General features: G+C 41.4%; 1 protein-coding gene across 7 annotated transcripts in view; it reads right to left on the reverse strand.

The window, feature by feature from the left end:
* SMOC1 (SPARC related modular calcium binding 1) overlaps nucleotides 1-23403 on the reverse strand; it is a 137124-nt gene that overhangs the window by 43897 nt on the left and 69824 nt on the right. For 6 of the 7 annotated variants that reach the window (XM_069858289.1, XM_069858288.1, XM_069858286.1 and 3 more), the window contains exons 6-7: nucleotides 4669-4758; nucleotides 341-421 (exon numbers count right to left, since the gene is read on the reverse strand). In XM_069858289.1, coding sequence (XP_069714390.1) covers nucleotides 341-421; nucleotides 4669-4758 — 171 coding nt within the window. The remainder of the gene's footprint in view (nucleotides 1-340; nucleotides 422-4668; nucleotides 4759-23403) is intronic. The other variant, XM_069858287.1, reaches the window with a different exon arrangement.

Here is a 23403-nt window from a genome sequence, read left to right on the forward strand (position 1 = left end):
AGAATCAAATGCATCAGTTTGTACATCCATGAAAGCATGCTGAACAGCAAAAAGAATAAAGATGACACCTGGTTGGGACGAATTAACAGATGAAGGCATTAGAAATTCCCCAGTTTTGGTTTGGGGAAACAGAAACACCCCTCATCACACATTGATTGTGGCCTTCTGGAGACAAAAAAGGATGCTATCAGAAATTATTTTACAGCCTGCACTTCAAGTCCTGCAACACTGAAAAGCAGCAGCATAGCTAAAACAAAGGAAGAAAAAAAACAAGAACAGACAACAAGGGACTACAGCCTAGTTAAAAGAAACCTTTTTTTTTGTTTTTATGGAACATTACCTGAATTCCTTATACTGGAGCTGTTTAGTTTGGAATCTTTGATGACCAAGTGCTTAATCCAAAGGGTGGGTGCTGTGATTTCTGAAAGAGAAAAAAACCAACTGCCTTAAACTACAGCAAATAGTGAATACACATGGTTTTTAATTATGAGGACAAGACATTTGCTACAATCATATCTTAACTGATCCACCATCTTTGTAGAGATCAGCTCATCCCCTGGTGAGGTCTTCCACCTCTTATGAACCACTATTTCTAAATATTCCATAAGGTTATCTCATCTTCCCATGGCAGAGAGGGAAGCTCTCAGCTTGCAAAACATTTTGTTTTGGGAGTTTGGGGGTTTTGGTTTTTTCTGCCCCCTCTCCCCACCCCCGACCCCCCCTCATGCCTCTACCCTTCACTTCCTAAACTCTCAAGCCTAAATGCTTTCTCTTCAAAACTTGAAGATCTCAAAGATTACATTGTGTGCTATAGCATATGTTGGTTTCCACTAAAGCACATATGAACTCTAGGCTAAAGAGAAGTCAATCCAGCCCTTAAATATTGCTTTAAAAGACCATAAAGAGCTGACCATAGCTTTGTCGGGTCCCTAAAACAAACAGCAACAAAATCTGAAATAAATAGGCAGAGAAATAAAGATATTTCTGGAAAGATTTTAAAAGAAGCCTGTTAAGGAAACAAATTATGGTTAGAAAAGCACATCTGATGCACTACAACCAAGATATTCAAACATAAATTGCTGGAAAAGTGCTTTGTAACACCTCAGAGGAGGGGCTCTATCAATGTCAATAAGCAGCAGAACCTGACCTAAGCAACATAAATGGCACATCACCAGCATTTGCTTAGAACTGAGCATACCAGCACTCAGTATCGTGGACTAGAGCTCCTAAAGTGACATTTTCAGAACTGATATTTTCAGAAAAATTTTCAGTTTCCACAACAGCATGCTTTTAATACTAAATCTTGGAGTTTGTCTTAAGTATCTCTAAGAGGTAATTCCATCAGTTTTCCTGCTCCCTGTTGACATTTACATGGATCTGCTCAGCAAGGGAGAAGCTGGCTGACTACAAAAGAAACTGATTTTACATTATAAGAGCATGAAGGAAAAATTGAAGGGAAATTTTCCTTCCTAAATGTTTTCAGCCGCTTTGATTGAAAGCATCATTGTGACTACATTTAAGGACTATTTTTTTTTTAAATATGGAAATACAGGTTTACTACCGCTGGAATATCACTGTTCAAAGTTGGTTTAACAAAGGCTGCCTTATCTGCAGGTTTCACTACACTTTTACCAACACTCAGTCAAAATATGCTCCTATAAATACATATGCCTACATACTTCAGGTTTTTTTGGTGGGGAGAACTACATCAAATTAAACACTGGGTGAGAGGCAGGAAAGGGAGAAGCACAGAACTACAGAAAGTCCATAAACTAAAGTGATGGACCCAAACTCCTAAATCCCGGATGAAATTTAGCTCTGGTTCTGCATTGTATAGTCTGAGTATATCTACAGCTGAAATAGGAGGAACAATTGAAGTAAATAGGTGCTAAAGAATGGGTCAGGGCCTTCAGATGCACAATAATGCATATCTGTTAGTAAGGTTGAAAGGTGGAGAAAAAAGAATTGTGGTAAAAGAGGAGAAGAGAAAAGAAAGAAAATTAATCCTTCAGGGTCTACCATAAAGATTTATTTTCCATCCAGTTAACCCAGACATCTTTTGGAATACAGGTAAGCAACACAGACTCCTCCGAAAAACAGATCTGTGGAAGGAGTAGATTCTCACTGAGTTAAGAGGTGCAGTTTATCAAAAAGACAGGGTGTTAAAGAAATTATTCCTTAGGAAATGAATACAACTTGCACATTGAAACTAAACAGAGGGCAGATACAAAGGAAACAGAGCCTAGAAGTGCAGGAGAGAATTTTTTTTTTTTAATTTAAAAATACAGCAAAGACAATAAAAAACACTCTTCTGCAAAGGAAAATCATGTCCTAAGAGAAGATTCACCGGGATCTGCATTGCAATGAAGTGAAATAATTTTTAAAGAGATTGCTGCTTTGTGATTCAAACTATGGACAGGAAAGTTTAAGTTATCTGATCTACATTATCTCTGGCACTGCTCTGTTATGCCTTTAGGGAGTGGGAGGGGAACTTATGTCTGAAATTTGAATTTTCATTATCTTTAATATAGGTGAAAACATAAGAAAGGTTAACCTCCATCTTGGAGGTGTTTAAGTCCAAGAGGTATCACATTTCAAAGGCAGCTGAGTGTATTTAATGCCCTTCAAAAAAAAGTCAGCCCCTTGTGGACTGAAGGTAGGCACCCAAAAACAAAGCATGAAAAACATTTCATGTTTTTATTGTCCATTTATGTTGCTATCAGCTCCACCCTGGTTGCACAACTTTCAATACACTTGTTTTCAGGAGCCCAGCACATCTCAAATTCAGTAAAACTGAATGGAATATGGACTTTAAGTCCTTCAAAAATCCATGAAGAGTCCAGCCCTGACAGGTAAATTGTTTTGTCCTTTTATGTTACCTGACATTTCTGTAAGACACCAAGTAAAGCTATTCCTCAGGAAGACCAATCCAAGACACTGGGACAGTATTCCAGTGAAGTCCTGTTAACACTTTACTCAGATAAAGTCAAGAGATTGTCCAGGATGACACCCTGAGATGCTTAGTTCAAACTTCGGCTCCAGACAGGGTCGGCTATAAGTACAAACCAGGTTGCTCATGGTTTTCTCCAGCTGGCTCAGAAGGGAAGGACAGAATATCACCTCTCTGGACAATGTGTTCTAGTGCTTCATTGTGTTCATGGTGACTAAGTTTTCTTTCAATTCAGCCAGAAAATTTTGTTTCAATTTATGACTGTTGTATCTCATCATGCATTGCTGTGAAGAGCCAACCCCTACCATCTTAATAATGGTCTGTTAACTACATCATTTTTCAAGAAGTTATCTCAGTTCTATTTGAATGACCAAAATGTTGATTACTCACTCCTGCATTTCATTAGTGCATTCTTTCTTTTGAATATCTATGAGCACCATAAGGCCAGAAACTTAAAGGCCAGAAACATGCTGTGATTACAAACAGCACACTAATACAACAGCTTGCTGCCAGGGCCATCTTTCTTTTGATATAAACAAGAGATAGCTGGCATGGCTTTAGTCTTCTGTTTATTTGAGGATGCGTTTTGCTCTAAAGGCTTTGTTTCTTAAAGTTCACAAGACGATTCTCGGACACCTGTGATTACTAACTGGAAGTGACAGCTACAACATATGGCTACTAAATAAGCTTATTCTAGCAACAACAAAAAACACCATGCCATCACCTCTTTTTACAAGAGTGCAGGAGGTATCAACAGCATCACCTACCCTTGCGCAGTAGTCTCCATTTCTGCCTTTGAGCCAATTTAAAAAGTCAAGTATAGCAGTTCAGTATGAAAATGTATAGGCTTTCCCTCACTGCTTCAACCTCCACTGTTTCAAGTGGGTTAGAGTTGTTCAGACTTCAGTCTTTAACTTGACTATATTGGTTGTGAGTTTAAATCCACAGAAAATATGCACTACTTCTAAGCAATACCCAAGATCAAAGCAGCTGCTAATAGCCTATTCACTATCCAAGGACCACTATCTCCACTGGTAAACTTTTATGTTTGTATGTGTAAAAGTCTTGAATCCTCTGTGATGACAGTAATTTTATCCTTGTTGCAAGGCTTCCAATGGACTAAGGTCTAATATTTCCTCTCAAAAACACAATCAAAAGATTAGTCCATTTGAGAAGGAAACTGCCTTGGTGGGCCATGAATTAAGTGGGCGCAGAACACTGACTTTATTTGCTTAAATAGTATGTGCGTCAATGAAAGTAATTGCTAAATAAAGAAACCTCCCAGCAATTTTATTCCAAGTCAACATTCACAAGCTGTGGTTTAGCACCACCCTCCCTTTCGTGAAGCTGTAACACATTGCAGAGGTTGTGAAATTCCCAGCATTGGTATCATGAGCATGGCAAGAGCAAGGGGGTAAGAACAGTCTGAAGGAAGTTGCAATCTCTGAGTCAATTCACATTTTTTTCACTGTGACACTTCTTCCTCCAAGATTATCCTAGGAATCTGGTCAACTGGTGTTATTGTTAGATTCCAGGGAAGAGGGAGGATGTAAAAGGATTAGGGAAAATGCCTGAGGTCCCAAGGGCATTGTGAAATTTGGATAACTTATGAGATTCACTGACTTTTCTACTTTGCAGGATAAAGAAAGCATTTGAGCCATAAATCCTACAGAGGGAAGCAAATTTGTTACTATTATTTTTTTAAGGAACACTCTTACCTTCTCCATCGAAAATAGGCTGAGTTTCCATGGTAGGTGTTGGTTTCGAACCATCATCTGAATTGAGGGTTAAAAAGAATCGAAAAGAAACTACCATTATTGAGGTAAATACTATCTACTCTCCAGTACTGTTGAATGATTGGGATTTGTACATGGCCCGGCCAAGTCCAGAAGAGAGAGAAGACAGACAGAACAAAAACAAATTACTCAGAGTATACACCAACAGCTGTTTTACATAGCAAGCATGCACTGAACACTATCCTTAGACTTAAATGAAGCCTCCCTCTCTCCCTCCCTTCTCCCTCCACAAACCATTGCTCTGCATCTCCTGGTAGTCACCCCTTGTTGCACCAACCAGGCAGTCGCCTTTAGCTTCAAGTGGCTATGTCCCACACAGGACATTTCCTGAGACGGAGGTCTAGAGCTTGTTTTCCCACTGTTTCTTCCTCCTTATTCTTTTCATTCAGAAGAAAAACTCTTCTTCTGAAACTTACCTGTGTAGAACATGGCACCAGCATTCACTTGCAGAGCTGTTAAAAAGGGATGGTCAAAACCAAATCTTTTTTCTTACAATGCATCAAGGTGTTCTCCAATTGCAGTGCCGTGACAATGTTTACTAATTGCAAATTTGTGAGAAAAGAACTTCTCTTGCATTAGGTTTTTCATGTGCAAGAGTGCTCCGTGTGTTCTGACCACAAGTCTTTCATAATTTAGCTTCAACTAAATAAGACTCCACAGAAAATACAAATCTCAAAATTTAGAGATGGACCACAGGGAAAGTGTTGCGTTTACAGTCCATTGGGCTTAGTACGTCTACCTATCCTATCTACAGACCCAGCATGGATTCAGGCTGAATCTAATTTCCTCAACACTCAGAGGGATCTGGATGTCAAGCCCCAGCTTGGACCATCGTTACATAGCACTAGGACAGCAGCGTACGGCAAAACTTGTAACTGCTGCCAAGCTAAGCAGGAACACACTGTAGAGGAAAGTATTTTGTTACTTTGCAAGATAAGAATGTAGAACACTGCTGGAATATAAAGTAAAATGAGATTAGCCTAGAAGAGTCATGCCCCCCCCCGCCCCTTTTAAAAATGCAGCAGCTTTAAAAACCTACAATTTGTAACAACTATTTTTCACATAAATTATGGGCAACGATGATACTAGACAATAGCAAATTGGGCAGCAATCTAAAATGGAAAGCTGCACAGCAACAATAAGTTGCAGGGAGAAGTCTATGTAAGAAAAGGCAGGCTTGCCACCATCTCCACAACTTTATCATATGCACAAGGAAGAGGCCATTTGGAGGAAAGATGCATGGGACAGCCCCTCCTAGAAGTAGCAATAACTGCTTTCAGCCTTCCCTTCTCCTAAGAGACAACTGGAAGGGGAAAAGAAGGGCAGAGATGGAAAACAGAGGTTTATAAACCATTTTTCCACCAATACTGTATTTTCAGTTTTATAAAGTAAGCAAAAGCCTAAACACCTATTCCACAGATCATTAATTTTATGCATTTCCACAGAAAGCAATCTAATTAACAGAACGCAAAAACATGTTCATAATTCCATTTCAACCTCAGTTCCACTGAAGGAAAGGTTGACACAGGTGAGCAAGAGAAATCTTGTTGTCATTCTCCCTCTTCAACATTGTACTGGGGTTTGTGCTTAACTGCAAGCATAAAAAAACATTTGGAAAAAAATACTTACCATTCCTCAAGTTAACTCTTGTTCTGAGCTTTCCCGTTACTGAGTATTACCAGTAGCATACATAAGCGGTATTTTTCTTTAAAAGATGAGCAGCTGATTTCTTGGAAAAGATCCCTGAATTTTACTTAATTTACAAGAAGAAAGATTTAGCTGTTTAAAGAAATCTTTGGATAAAAGTAGTTAATCTTCACTTTTTTGACAGAATATGCTGCTCTGCTTCTGCAAGATTCCAGTAACCACATATATAGCTTGCTGTTTCATTAGAATGACATTTCACACTAATGTAATCGGCATGGTTGGCTTTATGGATTGGGAAACCAAATCAAAACTGCAGAATTCACAGAAAAGCTGGAAAGGTGAATAATTACAGTTATATGAAATAGGAAGAAACCTGGCATAAAAAAAATTACTAGTATGTTAATTAGTTTATTCCTATTGTTCTCATGAATGCTTCTGCACAAAGTAATTAGACAATTACTTTTCAGATTTAGAGCAGCAACTCAGAAGCCAACAACGGAGAAAAATTAGAAGTAGATCTGAGCCAAAAGACTTTATCCAAACCATTATATGAACTTTGGCAGAACAGAGGATGCTTCCAGTTCAGGGGGTTTCTCTTAGGCTTGTATCTCTCAAGAACAGAGACAGTAGCAATTATAATTTGGGAAATACATTCTTCTTGAAGAAAGAGAATTTTGTAGAAATTTTGTATAAAGTTAACCGTTAAGTTACTGAAGGATATCAAACAGTAACAGAATAAATGGAGCAAATAAACAAAAATTCCAAATTAATCTTTGTACTGCTTTGTTTTTAAACTAATCTCAGTAAAATGGCTGTGAACAACACAATCATTTCCTTACCATGTTACTAAGGCCAAATTGTCACCAAGTGCACATTGCAGCAGCACCCAGTACAGTGTTAAAGAGTTTTGCAAACAGAGGGAAGTATAATTACTCCCCTGTTATTCAAGCAAGCACAGTTCTTTCATCACACATACAAGAAAAAAAAGCAATAGACAAAAGCCCTGTAATTACTTTCACCATATTTCAAAAATCAAAAGCAGGGATATTTCTGATCATTTTTTAAAGGTCGTGAAATAGTCACATAAAAGACAAAAATTACACTTTATTAAAAACACCATGCTCACTTCCCAGCTGCCAGTTTCTTACCCTGAAACTACAAATTTCTTTCTTAAACTGGAGAATTCTCAGTAGTGTTCAATGTTTCAAATTAGCTTATGGCAAAACGTTTCACTGCCGTTCCCTGTAGGCAAAATAACAGCCTTAATACTTGTCTCTCGTTCAATACACTGTTCATCACACTGAACATTCGTTCCACTGGCCTGTTCGCTCCTGGTAAACAAGGAACAAGTTCTATTTTGCATACTTGAAAATTCTGAACAAAAATTTGTACTTCTTAAAGAAGCATTTTTAAGGAGAACAGAAAAGCCAGGCTATTCCAGAGACCTGGGTTCTTCTGTGATATTATACCAGACGAACAAGATATTATTACTTCAGAGCCAAAGGTCATGAAATACATCCATCAGGTACAACCTATTTCTTTATTCAGAAAGCTATTAAATTCCACACTTTCAAAAAAAGGTAATTAAAAGCAACAATTCCTCATGCAGAGCACGTCAGAAACAGAGGGATCAAAGAGGTCAAGTGCTTCCTAATCCCTGTAGATGGCAATGCTTCCAGATCAGGAACTCACATAGTACAGAACCATCAAAGAATTTCCCTTGGTGGCAGAATATTCTCAGAGCCTTGATGAAGAGTGTATTGGCATACTTCTCTTCCATGTTTTACAACCCACCATTAATATCCACTTTGGTTTTTTACAAGATAACCACTTGAATACAGACAGCGTCACTTATCAGAATACCTCTGATGGGACATAGTTTTAAAGTCATAAAACTCCTTTCCAGTCAACCTCCTTTTCCTACAGTACACCTGCAAAAGCTGAATTGACCTTTTTGATGCAATTGGTGTCATCTTAAAAGCAATTGTTTTATCTTATCACTGGTAAGAGTGAAACTCTCCCTACGCGATTTTCACATTCACAGCTATAAGAAACCCACTTGCACTACCACTGCCAGAGGTTTGTAAGCTTAAGAAAAGATTCTGTTGTATTAGTCTGACTATAACTCGGACCTCCTGTTAGCGGTAGGCAAGAACTCTTTATTCTCCCACTAGATCTTCCCTCCCTTACTCTTATCCTTTCAGAATATCTAGCAAGCATCCACATCCAGAAGGACTGCAGAGCGCACTGGGGTTGAGGGACAAGGGGATTCAGCTCATGAGAAAGGTGACTGTTAATGTTTTTTAAGCTGAACAACAAGTGCTGAGGCCACAAGCAACTCAGGTTAGGTCAGGAGAAAAAGTAAACTCCCCAACATAGAAAAAACCATAAATTGCTATGGAACAATGTGAAGTAACTGCTTGTTGCTGTGAATCACTGTTCTTGCCTCAAGCCACCTTAGGGAAGTTGAAGAGAGTGGAAAAGTTAAGCAACTTCTCATATCCCATCTCCTACTAGGAAAAACAAAGCCACTGCAAAAGTCATCCATATACTTGCATTACCATGTTAACAGACCAAGATCTATATTCTTCCTATGCAACCTCAAACCTTCAGTACATCCCTTTGTGTTCTCACTGGAATCCCTGAGACACTCTAAACATTTCTACCATTTAAAAGAAACCCATTGGAAGGGAGAAGAGCTTTCCTAGCCTTGAGCACTCCTCAGGGACTTAAGTGATGCACACACCTTTCTGTGGCTTTAGTGACTCTGGTCAGATGCAAGGAAGATCTGCCAGGTCAACTCAAGCTCCCTGTATCTGTGCCGTTCCTGAATGTTGAAGCTGCAATATTACAACATTGACATTTCTATGTATTATCCCCTGGCTTGGGGATAATGTTGAAGCTGCAATATTACAACATTGACATTTCTATGTATTATCCCCTGGCTTGGGAGTGTTGTTTTAAATGTTTTTAAAAAAAAAAAAAAAAGACAACAAAAACTGTGTTTGCACTGTATAGGAGTCTTACACAAAATCACATGTTCACAATCCTTCCTTACATCAAGTGAAACAGTTTCACCAACTCGTAATTAATTTAAATCTATGCAACTCCTATGCAGAGACACATCGCCAACATAAATGCAGAAAGTTAGCAGTCATGCCAAAAAAATGTGAAATTCTTCTCATCCAGCCAAATCAAGATAATTTCTTGCCAAGCAGCTGAAATGGAAATGTATGAATACAGACAGACCTCCCTCCCAGGTTTTCACACCCTTTTCCAATTCTATCCAATTCTATGCACGGAGATTAGACAGCTGTTAAGAAAAAAAACCAAACCAACTTTTGAAACCAAATTAGCAAAAGCAAGTTCCTCCTCTTCATTGCTTTCATTTTAAGAAACTGCAACATTGTGCTTCCTTCAGATATAACAACCCACAAACACTTGGACACAGACCGAAACATGGAAAAATTTTGCAGGAAAAAGTAAAATATGCCTAAGTGCTGAACATGAAAGAGCTGTGTATGGCTTAAAGAGCTCTTAACTGCAAAGGCTGACTTGCACTGTCACTACAGTGATTTTTCCTTTCCTACATCAACTACTCTGTCTGCTGTACAGATGCAGGCAGTATTTACTGCAACACCACATTCCAGGCATCATCCAGATAGGACAAGAAGCCTTACCCTGCGCCTTATAGAAGGCATTAGTTCCCCCCCTCTTCCTCCTCACATCTCCATTGCAGGTGCGTCAACATGAAAAAAGCCACTCAAGCCCCAAGGACTTTGTGGTCCAATGTAGTCAGTGCATTTGTATGGCAGCACAATTCTTTGTCCTGCAAGAAAGCCTATCCCACGCACAGACAGCTGGAAGTAACTCTGACCCTGTGACACAATTCAAAGCCGCCTCTGTTTGGCTTTTTGATTCCAGATTGACACATTCACTGCCAGGCGGAGATAAATGCTGCTGGGAGGACAATGCTGATCTGCTCCAACTATTCTTGTGAAGAACATTTTCAGAATAATAAACAAAAAAAAACATTGGTGTGCTTAAGTGTCTGAATAGAACAGGAGATAGACAGAGAGGGGACAAGAGGCTGGCAAGTCGATTGAAGAGTTAATTGTCTGGGTGTACAATGAGTTTATTCTGGCTGCAAACAAAGAGCTCCCTCTTTCTGGGCCTGGTCCTTCAAAAGCAAATGTATCAAAAGAGGTCTGGAGCAGGACTCTCTATTAATAGCAATGCTCTAGTCTCTGGGATATGGTGGCTTTAAAACTGCTGAATCCTGAGATTCAGATACAATCTCTCTAAAATCCAAAATCCTCACTTACTCCTTAAATTCTCAAGGTACATCTACAGTAATTAGCCAAAACAAACCTGCCCTCTAATGTCTCATTCTTTGTAGCTTTCAGAAAACAGCTTATTTTGAAAAAGAAAGGCACAGCAAGATATTACCCCTCAGACACAATGCTGCAGACATCTTCCCCAAAATGAGATCCAGTTTTATTATTTCAATTATGTATCATTTAACAGGAGTCAGTTTAAACAAAACAAGTGGCCCTGAATGTCTCATACTTCGGAAGATACAGAATCCCAGTCCACATCTGAAACTGCATTTCAGAGCTTGCACTATAATAGGTCAAACCCATACAATGTCCAAATACACCCCCTGCCTCTGGGAAAGTTCAGATCCAAATTCAGATTTGAACTTTGCAGGTTGAACCAAGTCCTATGGTAATTAACACTTAAATACCTGATTCACTTCTATAAGTTATGCAAACCTTTCTGGGGAGGAAAAAAACCAAATCTGCCTAGTACTGCTGCTTGCAGCTGAAAACTACACCATTACACTTTACCATTCTGATGGCAAAAATCTTTACAGATTTTGGTGCCAATGCGGAGACACATACATGTTATTCTAGTATTCCATATGCTGCAATCACGAAGATTCAGAGAATCAAGCTGAACCAGTTGTAAACATTTTAATGATGTAAATTTACTTCAGTACTTGCCAAAAATTGGGGGTTTTAACCCACTTATAGAAATGCAGCATTCCAACTAATATTTTTTTCAGTTATATAGACATGCTTTCAAGCAGAAGCCAAAGCAATAACCTTAAAATAATTACAGCCAGCATTTAGAGCACTCACCTAATTCAAACTTAAGACCCGTCCTTCGCTCTCCCCTCTCTCAAGCTAAGATGCCAGCTATAGTGCTATCAGCTCATTTGGGAAGACAGCAGGGAGCCACAAATTTGTGATCTCTTGTCCCCATGAGTAATAAATGAGAAGTTCAAAACCTTGAAAAGTGAAATAATATTCCTTCATTTTCAGCTAGTTTGTCTCACAAGTGTGAGCAGTAAACTGCAGTTTTAACCAGTTGTGTAGGCTTGGACTTTTGGACAAGAAGCAGCAGTATCTCTCAATTAGCCTGAATACAGAAGTAAATCAGAACAAGGAATCTGTACACAGCCCTGCTATTTGTTCAAAACTTCAGCATTTTCAGTTCATTTTTGGGCCAAAGTCCAGCACCAAAATATTCTTTCCTATCAAAGCAATTTGTGCATAAAAGATGGGCAGAGGAGCAGATAATCAGATTTCAGTTTGATTAATGGAGCATTTCTATGGTCAAATACAAGGAAGTCTGGATGGAGACCTGTCATTTTGCATAGGTTTACCTTATGCAAATTCACAGTTTTCAGACTCTACAGCCAAACTCCTACCTAAAAGGAAAACCAGGTCTCTTCAAATATTTGGAAGTAATGGGAAAATAAATGCCCAAGACCAGATTTGAACCTTATCTGCTAAGAAGGAGAAGCAGGTAATAAAAGGTAGTTTGAGACCATTTCCAGTTTAGAGTTGCACAAAAAGCTTTGTTTTGATCAATGTGGAATCACTCAAGCTGTGAAGGCATTGTCCGCTGCCATCTTTGGAGACTTGTTATTCCCACCCTCCCTCAACAGTCCCCACAGCAGTTTCATTTGTCAAGCTAGACATAAATCACGTGGCATCACATGACTCAGAAGTACACCCTGTTGTCACCAGCCCTGATCTACAAAACCAAGCCTTAAGTCCTTCAGTTCCTGCCCCAAAGAGAATGACAACTAGCTTGGCAATGCTTGAAATTGTCTTGATTTAAGTAAAATTCACTTCACTCCCAGAGTGACTCAAATTGATAAGAGGGGAAAAAATCCCGAAAAAATAAAAACCTATAAACCATTCAAAGGCTCTTGAGGGAGCTGCTAAGCTGCAGCCATATATATTTTTTTGCTAATCTATCATTTCCACTGTATCAGATTCGACCATTTCTCTTTTTGAGGAGAGTTCCTGTCTTCCCTCATAAGCCAAGTAGCCTAATTCTTTAGAAGAAGTCAGTATTTCCCTGGTATTGCCTCATCTTTTCTAGCCTACTGCTGTTCTTGTCACCCTGCTGAGATAAAAATCAAAAAAGTAATTTCTTAATAGTATAAACTATGCAATACTTTCATCTTGAAAAAACATATTCCCAGATCCACAGAGTCAGAATTCATCCTCCTTTGTATTTTTCATATACCTCATGAAATCAGCTAGGCAGGAGCAGAGACAACACCAAAATCCCTCTTTGCCCTACAGTCCACTGGTCCCTCTGTACAACTTGCCTAGAAAAGCTAAATGTGTTATACACCTACACGTAAATCTGTTTACCTCACAGTAGATAACTTCACAAGAGAGCATTTTGCAGCACACAAGCTGCAAACCTATCCTCACCAGACATGTGTGAGCATGGTTGAAAAATGCTAGTTCAACTACTCGTTGAGGAATGACAAGTACAGCAAAGCTCAGAGCCCCTGCTCAGTTTTCAGGCTCTGCTTCGGTTATCAGCTAAGTTTTTCAGACACTATCACAGCCTGCCTGTTGCAGCAGACTGATATTTCACAGGTTCCAGCAATGGCTAAAGACACCTGTGACCACCACTGAGCCTGTCTATTTTCCTTATGTACCAGCAGCAGTTTTCAGTGGTATAAAAGCCTCAGCTACAATGACACATGGAAAGGTTATCAGAATACCTTCAGACCTGCAGAAAGCAGCTCCCTATAGAAGTAAAAAATATTTTTCAATCCACTGCATACTTAGCTGTGCTTCAAAAGTCTAATGTCATTCCCCTACTGATAAACATACCCAACAAGAAATGGAGAGATAGCTAAAAGCACCAAGTGGACTCGATGGCTTTTGAGATCAGTGATAACTTATACCATCGAAAACTATTTGTTATTAAAAATCATGACTACCTGATGCTTGCTGAGGAATTATGACATATTCCCTAATGGACAATGCTAGCTGGCTGTGGGGATGGCACTCAGTTGCAAAACCGAGTCTCTTAAGCTCATTTTGACCAGCAGACCCCTTCACGAGTCAGCTGGCATAAAAAAGCCTCACTGTGGTAAATGCAACTCAGCAATTATATGGCTGTAAATCCAGCACTTCCTGTTTTCTCTAGAGAAACGGATCAATGTAATGAAAAGGAGAGTTAGTATCGGAATAAGCTTGTTCTTCAAGGAGATAAACAACTGAAAGGAAATGAAACAGCTCTAATACACAGTGAATAAAGAAGAATCAGGCCCCACATCTGCATAACAAAAGTTGTATCCAAGTGCATATCAATATAAGTTACAACCAAATTATTTGGAAAAGGGCATGCCAATCTGTAGAAGGGATGTTAAGCCATCTTGTCCCAAGGAGCACTGTCCATAGCAATAAAGGGACAAAAGGGAGGCGAGTCAGGAGAAGCAGTACAGTACACATAGCTGCTCCAGATAGTCCTGGCATTAAGTTTCCTAGGAGAAGTGGAGAGGATAGGCAGAACACAGGAAAACAAAGCAGCAAAATTATAAGGGCTGGGTAAATCACAGTCGTCTTTCAGCAAGAGTTGGAATACACACTATTAGGAACGTCTGTTAGGGTTTTTTCCCCCCCACAAGCAGAAACACCCTCCAAAGCATCAAGACTACTTACGCAGTGGAGTCACTGATGAGATCAAGGAATCAGCAATAGCCAGCATTGAGAAATATTAAAAATAGATAGAAGGAGGGTAGGAGAGGAAGAGAGGCTTGCTTTTTTAACAGCTTCCTACTTGGTAGGAGAACACATTTTCATCTCACCCTGTAAGCACTAGAAAAATGATAGATACTGCAGGATTTTAAACCACAGTATCTTAATTTTGAATCATCTTCCATTTGGCTTACTGCCTTGAATGACCTTTGAGATGGAACAGGAAGCAAAAATGTTTCTGCGCAAAGAAATATTTCATTCAAAGCACCGTATCTCATCACAAGGACTTGAGATTGCCTCAGACTTGGAGGGGAGTTTGCAGAAAGCTCTACAGGACTGTTAACAGCTGCCTGATCACAGCTGGCAAAAGCAACAACCACCATATTATTGTTCAGTTTAGCCTCTCTGCTTTAATTCTACCTACAATATACCTTGCTTTCTCTCAGGAGCCTCTGCTTTGACATGAAATATTTTCTGTTCCCCCCAACCCCACCTTCTTAACTACCTCTCCTGAAAAGCTGTACAGAGTCTACAATGAACTCCACTTGGCCACTGCTAGGCTCTGTTAGAGACCAGAGATCCTGCAGCTCTGGGAAGGAGAGCACAGATCTGAAAAAGCAAGAAAGGATACTGATTCTGATCGTAGACTGTTTTGCTGAAAGACGAAAAAAGTTAGTAATTGTTATGCAAGCTTCATATGAGTAATGATCAGATCCCCAGCTTTGGGAATGCTTTAGTAGCTACCCGAAATATATGGTGGCCTGGGGCAAGGGGCATGAAGCATGTGATTGGAATCAATCTCTGCCCTCTCTCCCCAACATCACACACATTGCCCTTTCACTCCTCTCCTTCCAGCTCTGGTCGCTTCAAGAGACTCTATAAATTCCCCCACATCTTCAAGGAATGTGGCCTATAAGTCGGGGGTGGAGACAGCAGCAAATTTCCCAGATCAATGGCCATTTGAAATTCAGACATATGGCTGAAGCCCTACAGCTGCGTGTGTTAATTACCACACGTGCCCCCTGTAAAGCAGTCCGTTAAACACAAAAAGAAAACAGAAGAGAAAAAAGTCATTCCAAGGGATTAAGTAAACAGTCTAAATTTTTGACCCTGCTCCCCCAGACACATGTCCGTATACATGAACATAAGCTCTCTTCCCTTCTCTCATCACCTGCATGCTGAGGAAGCACAAGACCCCTTCCACCTCTACACATGTGCGTTGAGCCTATCTCAAAGCATACTTTCCTCCTTCCAGATACCCCTCCCCCCTTCCCAGCCTCTTCTCTTGCCAGCCCCTCTGCCTCTCTCCTTTAGAAGACCAATTCCTGGCTGACAACCAGGCTACTCGTGGGTTTAAAACATGCCTTTTCACTTCCTCGGCAGGCAAAGAGAATGGATACCTCACTGCTACATCTATAGTGCATATGTTCAAATGAGGGAAGAGGGGGGAAAAAAAACCTAATTATACTTTGTTCACTGCTTGTTTTTGCAGTTTTTCACCCCCAGGATCATTAAGAGTAGAGATTCAGAGCTTTAGTGAGCAAGCACAGCACTGTTCTCTAACTATGCTGCTTCAGCTAGTTCAGCCCAGGATGTGAATTTAGTCTTAAGGAGGTTTTGCGTTTGATTATGAAACTGAAGGAGTAGTTTTTCTATATGAGGGAAGGAACGGGGAAGAATAGAGGGTGGCAGATAGGCAGAGCCCCTGAGTAGTGCTGGAAGGACCACCAAAGGATCTAATGTGCTTCAGAAGGAAATTTGTATGTACAGAACAAAGCATGTCCCAAATGTACACAGGGTACAAGCGACACTACATTCTCAAAACTAAAATACTTTTATTTTAAGAGGAAGTTTTTTTTCTCCAAGTTACAGACTGCCAGCCATCTACACACTGACTGTTTAAACGAGCCCAACACAATAGTTCAGAACCATCACTTAAAGGCATATTTGTGACCAGCTGAACAGTCAAGATAAAACCTGTCAAGTCCTTATACTTGAGAATTGTTTTGCTGCAGCACCTGAAAGTCCCTTCAGAATCTGAGCACCAAGCTGAGCACAGTGACTTGCAGTAAAAGACATGGACACAGCCCAGAGAAATTTAGTCTTTCAGCAAGACTTCTCCCATGCCTAGCCTTTGTCAAAGCATTTTGCAACGCATCTTCTTTGCTATCAACATAAAACAAAAAAACAGGATAGAGCACATGGAGGTAAGTATTATCTTCACTAGGTCTTCTCTAAAGAAGCTTTAATTCCCATAGCTGCCATCTCAGGAACTTGAACAAACATTGTGGTTGCCTCTCTAGCGTCCCTGTGCCTTATTTACAAGCACACGTGCTCTGTATGCATTCAAGCTCTCCCACTACAATTTCATCCTCTCTTATAGAGAAATCTTGACTAAGCTTATGGGGAAAGGAGTTGAAAGGAAGATATTTCCAGTCCCTTGACCGAACCCCCTGCATCTACAACAAAACATTTCCTGGTGCATTACATTGATTTGAAAGAAAATACCACTAACATTCAGATGTCCAGATTCTTCTGAGGATGTGAAAACTCAAAGAAAGTAGGGGCATGTTAGCCTGGTTACAGGAAAACAACTTCCAGCCTCACTTATCTGCAAACCCAGCAATTACTGCAATTTATCCTCAGGTTTATTTTTAAGAAACAAACAGCTACAGAAGACAGGAAGTCTAGGACTATTAATTTCAAAGTTATAATGATACCGTTTTAAGGGATCTAGGGAAATACATAGAGTAAAAATAAAACATCATAGCACGTTCATCCAGACACTCAAAGATCATGGGAAGAATTCTTTTAACAACTCTTTAAAAAAGAAAAGTTGAGGACATATAGCTACAAAGTATTTAAGTGACAACAGGAACCCACAGATTCCCAGAACTATTCCATTTCTCTTGATCTGTAATTGGTCACACTAGAAAGCCATGTATACCACATAAATAGTTAATAATACCTTAACAGATGTTGCTTAATCAATTGTTAGTCTGCTTATTAGATCTACTCACCAGGCTGCTCAATACCATGATTTAATAATTTAAAAACCTGTCCTTAAGACATTAGACATGAGTAGTCTGTAGATTGCTATAATAACACTTGTAAACTACAATTTTATTAAGTCATATTATATAGACTAACCTACCGATTAGAACTGTTGCTTTATAGATGAAAGCAAAATTCTCACATTATATCAAACAAAAAATACTTTAAACTGGGATTTGCCCTCTGCTTAAACTTGCCAATGAAACTTTCTTCAGCCTCAAATTTGATACATATGTTTTGAGGCCCACAAAAAAGGTCTTGATGAAAAGTAAACAATTTCAGACAAGCTGGTGATGTGGGGACGCAAAAGGATTTTTTTTAACTTTACTGTTCATGTAGCACATTTAAGGTTTAATTTTTCTTCTAGACCTTAATATTTCAAAAATCTGTTCAGTCTACAAGATAAATCTAAGTGTTTCTCAGAGCAATCCTCTACTCTGGTAAAGTGATACAGAATACACAGTATTGTAAAATTACATTCATCTGTTCTCAGAAAAATTGATCACAACTCCCAGGTAAGAGTTGGGTTCTATCAATCTCATAAAACGTGTGATATTGGCAAACTACAATCGCCATTCCTGTGAACTTCACTTGCTTTCTACAATCACGTTTAACTGGAATTCAATAAATGATTTTGCAGATTATGTACAGTATGGGATAGCGATAGGAAACAGAATTCTTAGTACCTATGAACTCGCAAATCTACCTATTAAAGTAATAGTATTCTTTACAGAATTATTTTTATAATAGAGAAGCAAACTTCAGTTCCACTGCTAAGGTTGCTCAGAAATATGAATGAGAGAAACAAAATCTTACGTGCTACAAATTCCATCAACATAATTTTTTATTCACAGCCCACTCAGGCCTTTGCAGGACAGTGATTTTGTTGTACTAATCTCTTCCAGTTACTTTTCAGTCACCTGATTTTCATTCAGGTTTAATGAAAAGCAACGCACATTCTCCCATGGGTGACTTCTTGTCCTCTGTTAAATTTTATCAGGGTAGACTGAGAAACTGTCACCATCAGCGCACAGTAGGACAAATCAAGCTTTTGCACATCCAGAGGACTTAGAAGCATTAACGTTGCACACAGAGCAAAATACTGTTTTCAGAAAACAGACTTATTATACATGCATAGCACAGTGATTTTCCACCTAGCTAGATTGCGACAGACAACTCTGTCCAGAAGCACCAAATTGTATATGAACACTTGGCGTACACATGTATGTATTATCCAGAAAAGACCTGACAGAAACATGTTAGCCCTGGTCTAGGAATATTATGTAACAAAGTTAAACACTTCAGAAAGCAGTTTTTGCATTAATATTCTCCTTTATCTAGACTTATAAACCAGTACATTATTTATTTTAAAATATACGTAACACACGAGATCCAGAAGAATTGTTTGTGTGGCACTGCATACTTAGTACTTGCTAATGTTCTGCAAAAAATTCATCATAGGATGCCGTTCACCAGCTAGAACCATCACTTGACTTCGTATTGCCCTAGTAAAGTGTGTTTCTTCTACCCTGCTCATGAGGGCCAGACAAAATTTCTTTATCTTTCCTGTATCCTCCACAAGCTGCTAAAGACATCACAGAGCATTTTCTCAGTATTTATGCGGTTGGAGAGGTAGGAATAACTAGGAACTTGAAGCTCCCTTTGTGTAATAGTACAGTTTTGTTGAGATATATCAATACCCAGTTGAATCCAGAAAGAACTAGAGAAGGTAAAGACCAAAGTCCCAGTCTCAGGTTTTGGTAACATTTCAACTTGACATTTTTGTCAAGATACTATCTGTCTTCTGAGATATTAACCACTGTGGAGGTTGTATGCTCCTCTTCCTGCGAGCAGACAGCAGGCAAATTACTGCAAGCTGCACCTGACTTCTTACCACCAGCAGACAAACCTTCCAGGACTCCATGTACAAATGGTTCCATTTATTTACATCAGCACAAGCCATTCTCTGCTTAGCATTCCCTGAGGAGAGTATTCACTCTTTCTTGCTCAGTCTAATTACTGACTCAAGCTAATGACTCATTACTCATTCAAATTGCTCAGTCTACTGGCTGCATAAGTAGGCCAATAACATTTTCTAGAGGTAAAACTCTTGGAAACAAGCAGGAAGAAAGCCATAGAGTAGGCCAGCTTGCCCACAACTGCAGCAGTGCATTTCCCTGCAATGAAGCATTTAAGCCCATTTCTCACAGTTAAACCCACAAAAAGGAACCCAATTCTAGACATTTAATTGATATGAATTTCAAGTTGTTCACCCTAGGTTCTTGAAATCATGTCGGTGTATCTTCTGTAGGCTGCAAGCTCCTTGGGCAAAGCTTTTTGCAACTCCATACAAGGCTCATGTCTATATAGAATCACAGAATCACAGAATAACCAGGTTGGAAGAGACCCACCGGATCATCGAGTCCAACCGTTCCTATCAAACACTAAACCATATCCCTCAGCACCTCATCCACCCGTGCCTTAAACACCTCCAGGGAAGGTGACTCAACCACCTCCCTGGGCAGCCTGTTCCAGTGCCCAATGACCCTTTCTGTGAAGAATTTTTTCCTAATGTCCAGCCTAAGCCTCCCCTGGCGGAGCTTGAGGCCATTCCCTCTTGTCCTGTCCCCTGTCACTTGGGAGAAGAGGCCAGCACCCTCCTCTCTACAACCTCCTTTCAGGTAGTTGTAGAGAGCAATGAGGTCACCCCTCAGCCTCCTCTTCTTTAGGCTAAACAACCCCAGCTCTCTCAGCCGTTCCTCATAAGGCCTGTTCTCCAGCCCCCTCACCAGCTTTGTTGCTCTTCTCTGGACTCGTTCCAGAGCCTCAACATCCTTCTTATGGTGAGGGGCCCAGAACTGAACACAGGATTCAAGGAGCAGTCTCACCAGTGCCGAGTACAGAGGGAGGATAACCTCCCTGGACCTGCTGGTCACACCGTTTCTGATCCAAGCCAAGATGCCATTGGCCTTCTTGGCCACCTGGGCACACTGCTGGCTCATATTCAGTCGGTTGTCAACCAACACACCCAGGTCCCTCTCCTCCAGGCAGCTTTCTAGACAGACTTCTCCTAGTCTGTAGCACTGCATAGGATTGTCGTGCCCCAAGTGCAGGACCCGGCATTTGGCCTTGTTAAACCTCATGCCATTGGACTCTGCCCAGCAGTCCAGCCTGTTCAGATCCCTTTGCAGATCCTCCCTACCCTCCAGCAGATCGACACTTCCACTCAGCTTAGTGTCGTCCGCAAACTTGCTAAGGGTGCACTCGATGCAGATCATCCAGATCATTGATGAAGACATTGAACAGGGCTGGACCCAGCACCGAGCCCTGGGGAACCCCACTTGTCACTGGCCTCCAGCTGGATTTTACACCATTTCCCACCACTCTCTGGGCCCGGCCATCCAACCAGTTTTCCACCCAGGAGAGTGTGCGCCTGTCCAGGCCAGAGGCTGACAGTTTCTCAAGCAGAACGCTGTGAGAAACTGCGTCAAAGGCTTTACTGAAGTCCAGGAAGACCACACCCACAGCCTTTCCCTCATCCAGCAGCCGAGTCACTTTGTCATAGAAGGCGATCAGGTTAAAAGGCAAGACCTGCCTTTTGTGAACCCGTGTTGACTGGGCCTGATCACCCAGCTCTCTTGCATGTGCTTCATGATAGCACTCAAGATCACCTGGTCCATGACTTTCCCTGGCACTGAGGTCAGACTGACAGGCCTGTAGTTCCCTGGGTCCTCCCTGTGACCTTTCTTGTAGATGGGCACAACATCAGCCAGCCTCCAGTCCAGTGGGACTTCCCCAGTCTTCCAGGACTGTTGGAAGATGATGGAAAGGGGTTTGGCCAGCACATCCGCCAGCTCCTTCAGTACTCTAGGGTGAATCCCATCCGGCCCCATAGACTTGTGGATGTCCAGTCGGGCTAGCAAGGCTCTGACCACCTCCTCTTGGATCACGGGAGCCTCATTTTGCTCCTCTAGCTCCTGGGTTAGTACACAGACGGAACGACCCTCCTTACAACTAAAGACTGAGGCAAAGAAGGCATTAAGTACCTCAGCCTTTTCCTCATCCCCTGTTACTGTTGTTCCTTCTGTGTCCAATAGGGACTGTATGGTCTCCCTAGTCCTCCTTTTATTATTTATATATTTGTAGAAAGATTTTTTGTTATCTTTCACTGACTTGGCCAATCCAATTTCTAGCTGAGCCTTACCCCTTCTGATTTTTTCCCTACACAATCTCACTTCCCTCCTGTAGTCCACCCAAGAGGCCTGTCCCTTCTTCCAGAGCCCATAAACATTTCTCTTCTTCTTGATATCCCTCAAGATCTCTCTATTCAACCAAGCTGGCTTTCTCCCCTGCCTGCTTTTTTTCCGGAACATGGGGATGGCTTTCTCCTGAGCTGCTAGGACCACCCTTTTGAAGAGCTCCCAGCCCTCCTGGGCTCCCTTGCCCTTGAGTACTGTCTCCCATGAGACTTTGCCAACCAGCCTTCTGAAGAGATCAAAGTCTGCCCTCTGGAAATTTAATGCTACCGTCTTGCTAACCACCCTCTTCACTTCACCTAGAACAGAAAATTTTATCATCTCATGGTCGCTTAGTCCTAGGCATCCACCTACTGCCACATCCCCTACAAGGCCTTCTCTGTTCACCAACAGCAGGTCCAGGAGGGCACCCTCCCTTGTTGGTTCATTCACCAGCTGTGCGAGGAAGTTGTCTCCCACGCACTCCAGGAACCTCCTAGACTGCTTCCTTTCTGCTGTGTTGTACACCCAGCAGATATCAGGCAGATTGAAGTCTCCCACCAGAACGAGAGGCATTGAGCTAGAGATTGACTGCAGCTGTTTATAGAAGAGCTCATCAGCTGCTTCTCCTTGGCTGGGTGGTCTGTAACAGACTGCCATCACAAAATCTACCTTCTGGTGGGCTCCTCTGATTTTAACCCACAGGCACTCAACCTCCTGATGGCCACAATCCATCTCAATGGAGTCCAAGTCCTCCCTTACAAAAAGGGCTACCCCGCCTCCTCTCCTACCCTTCCTGTCCCACCTGAAAAGCTTATACCCCACCATAGCCGTACTCCAGTTATATGAGTCGTCCCACGACGTTTCCGTGATGGCAATGACATCATAGGCCCCTTGCCCTACGACAGCTTCCAGCTCTTCCTTCTTATTTCCCATGCTGCGTGCTTTGGTGTAAATGCACTTCAGCTGAGCTGCCGAGCCTTCAGCCCTCCTAGAGGGAACATGGTTCGTTCCCAACTGCCTGGTAACTGGAGTGGTTAACACCAGAGTGCCTGCATCTCCCTTAGCACCCCGAGGTGTGTTCTCCCCCACTTTCTGTGTGGTGAGGTACTGGTGGTCCTCGCCCGCGCACCCTCTCCCAATCACCAATTCCCCACATCCAGGCTCGTTCCTGTCTAGCCTGGGCTCAACCCCCTCCCCCTTCACATCTAGTTTAAAGCTCGATTTATGAGCTTGGCTAGGTTTCTAGCAAGGGCTTTAGTGCCCCTAGGAGACCCACGTGTCCCGCCCTTAGCGACAAAGCCTGGGGGTGCGTGAGCCACCCCATGATCAAAAAAGCCAAAGCCCCTCTCCTCGCACCAGGCTCGGAGCCAGGTATTAATCGAATTCTTCATCCTGGCTTCCCGCTCCTCTCTATTTAGCATTGGGATGGAGCAGAATACTACTTGTGCCCCAGAGCCCTCCATCATTCTCCCAATTGCCCTGAAGTCATTCTTGATGGCTTTGGCCTTTTTGTTTGTTAGGTCGTCATTACCAGTTTGGACTACTATCAGAGGATAGTAGTCTGTCTCGTGAACCAGGGAAGGAAGTTTTCTAGCTACCTCCTTCCCTGATGCACCCGGTAAGCAGCAGACCTCTCTGTGGAGCGGGTCCGGTCTGCAAATGGGTCCCTCTGTTCCTTTTAGGAGGGAGTCCCCTAC

This window comes from Phaenicophaeus curvirostris, chromosome 5, assembly GCF_032191515.1.
Source record: "Phaenicophaeus curvirostris isolate KB17595 chromosome 5, BPBGC_Pcur_1.0, whole genome shotgun sequence".
Classification (NCBI taxonomy): Eukaryota; Metazoa; Chordata; class Aves; order Cuculiformes; family Cuculidae; genus Phaenicophaeus; species Phaenicophaeus curvirostris.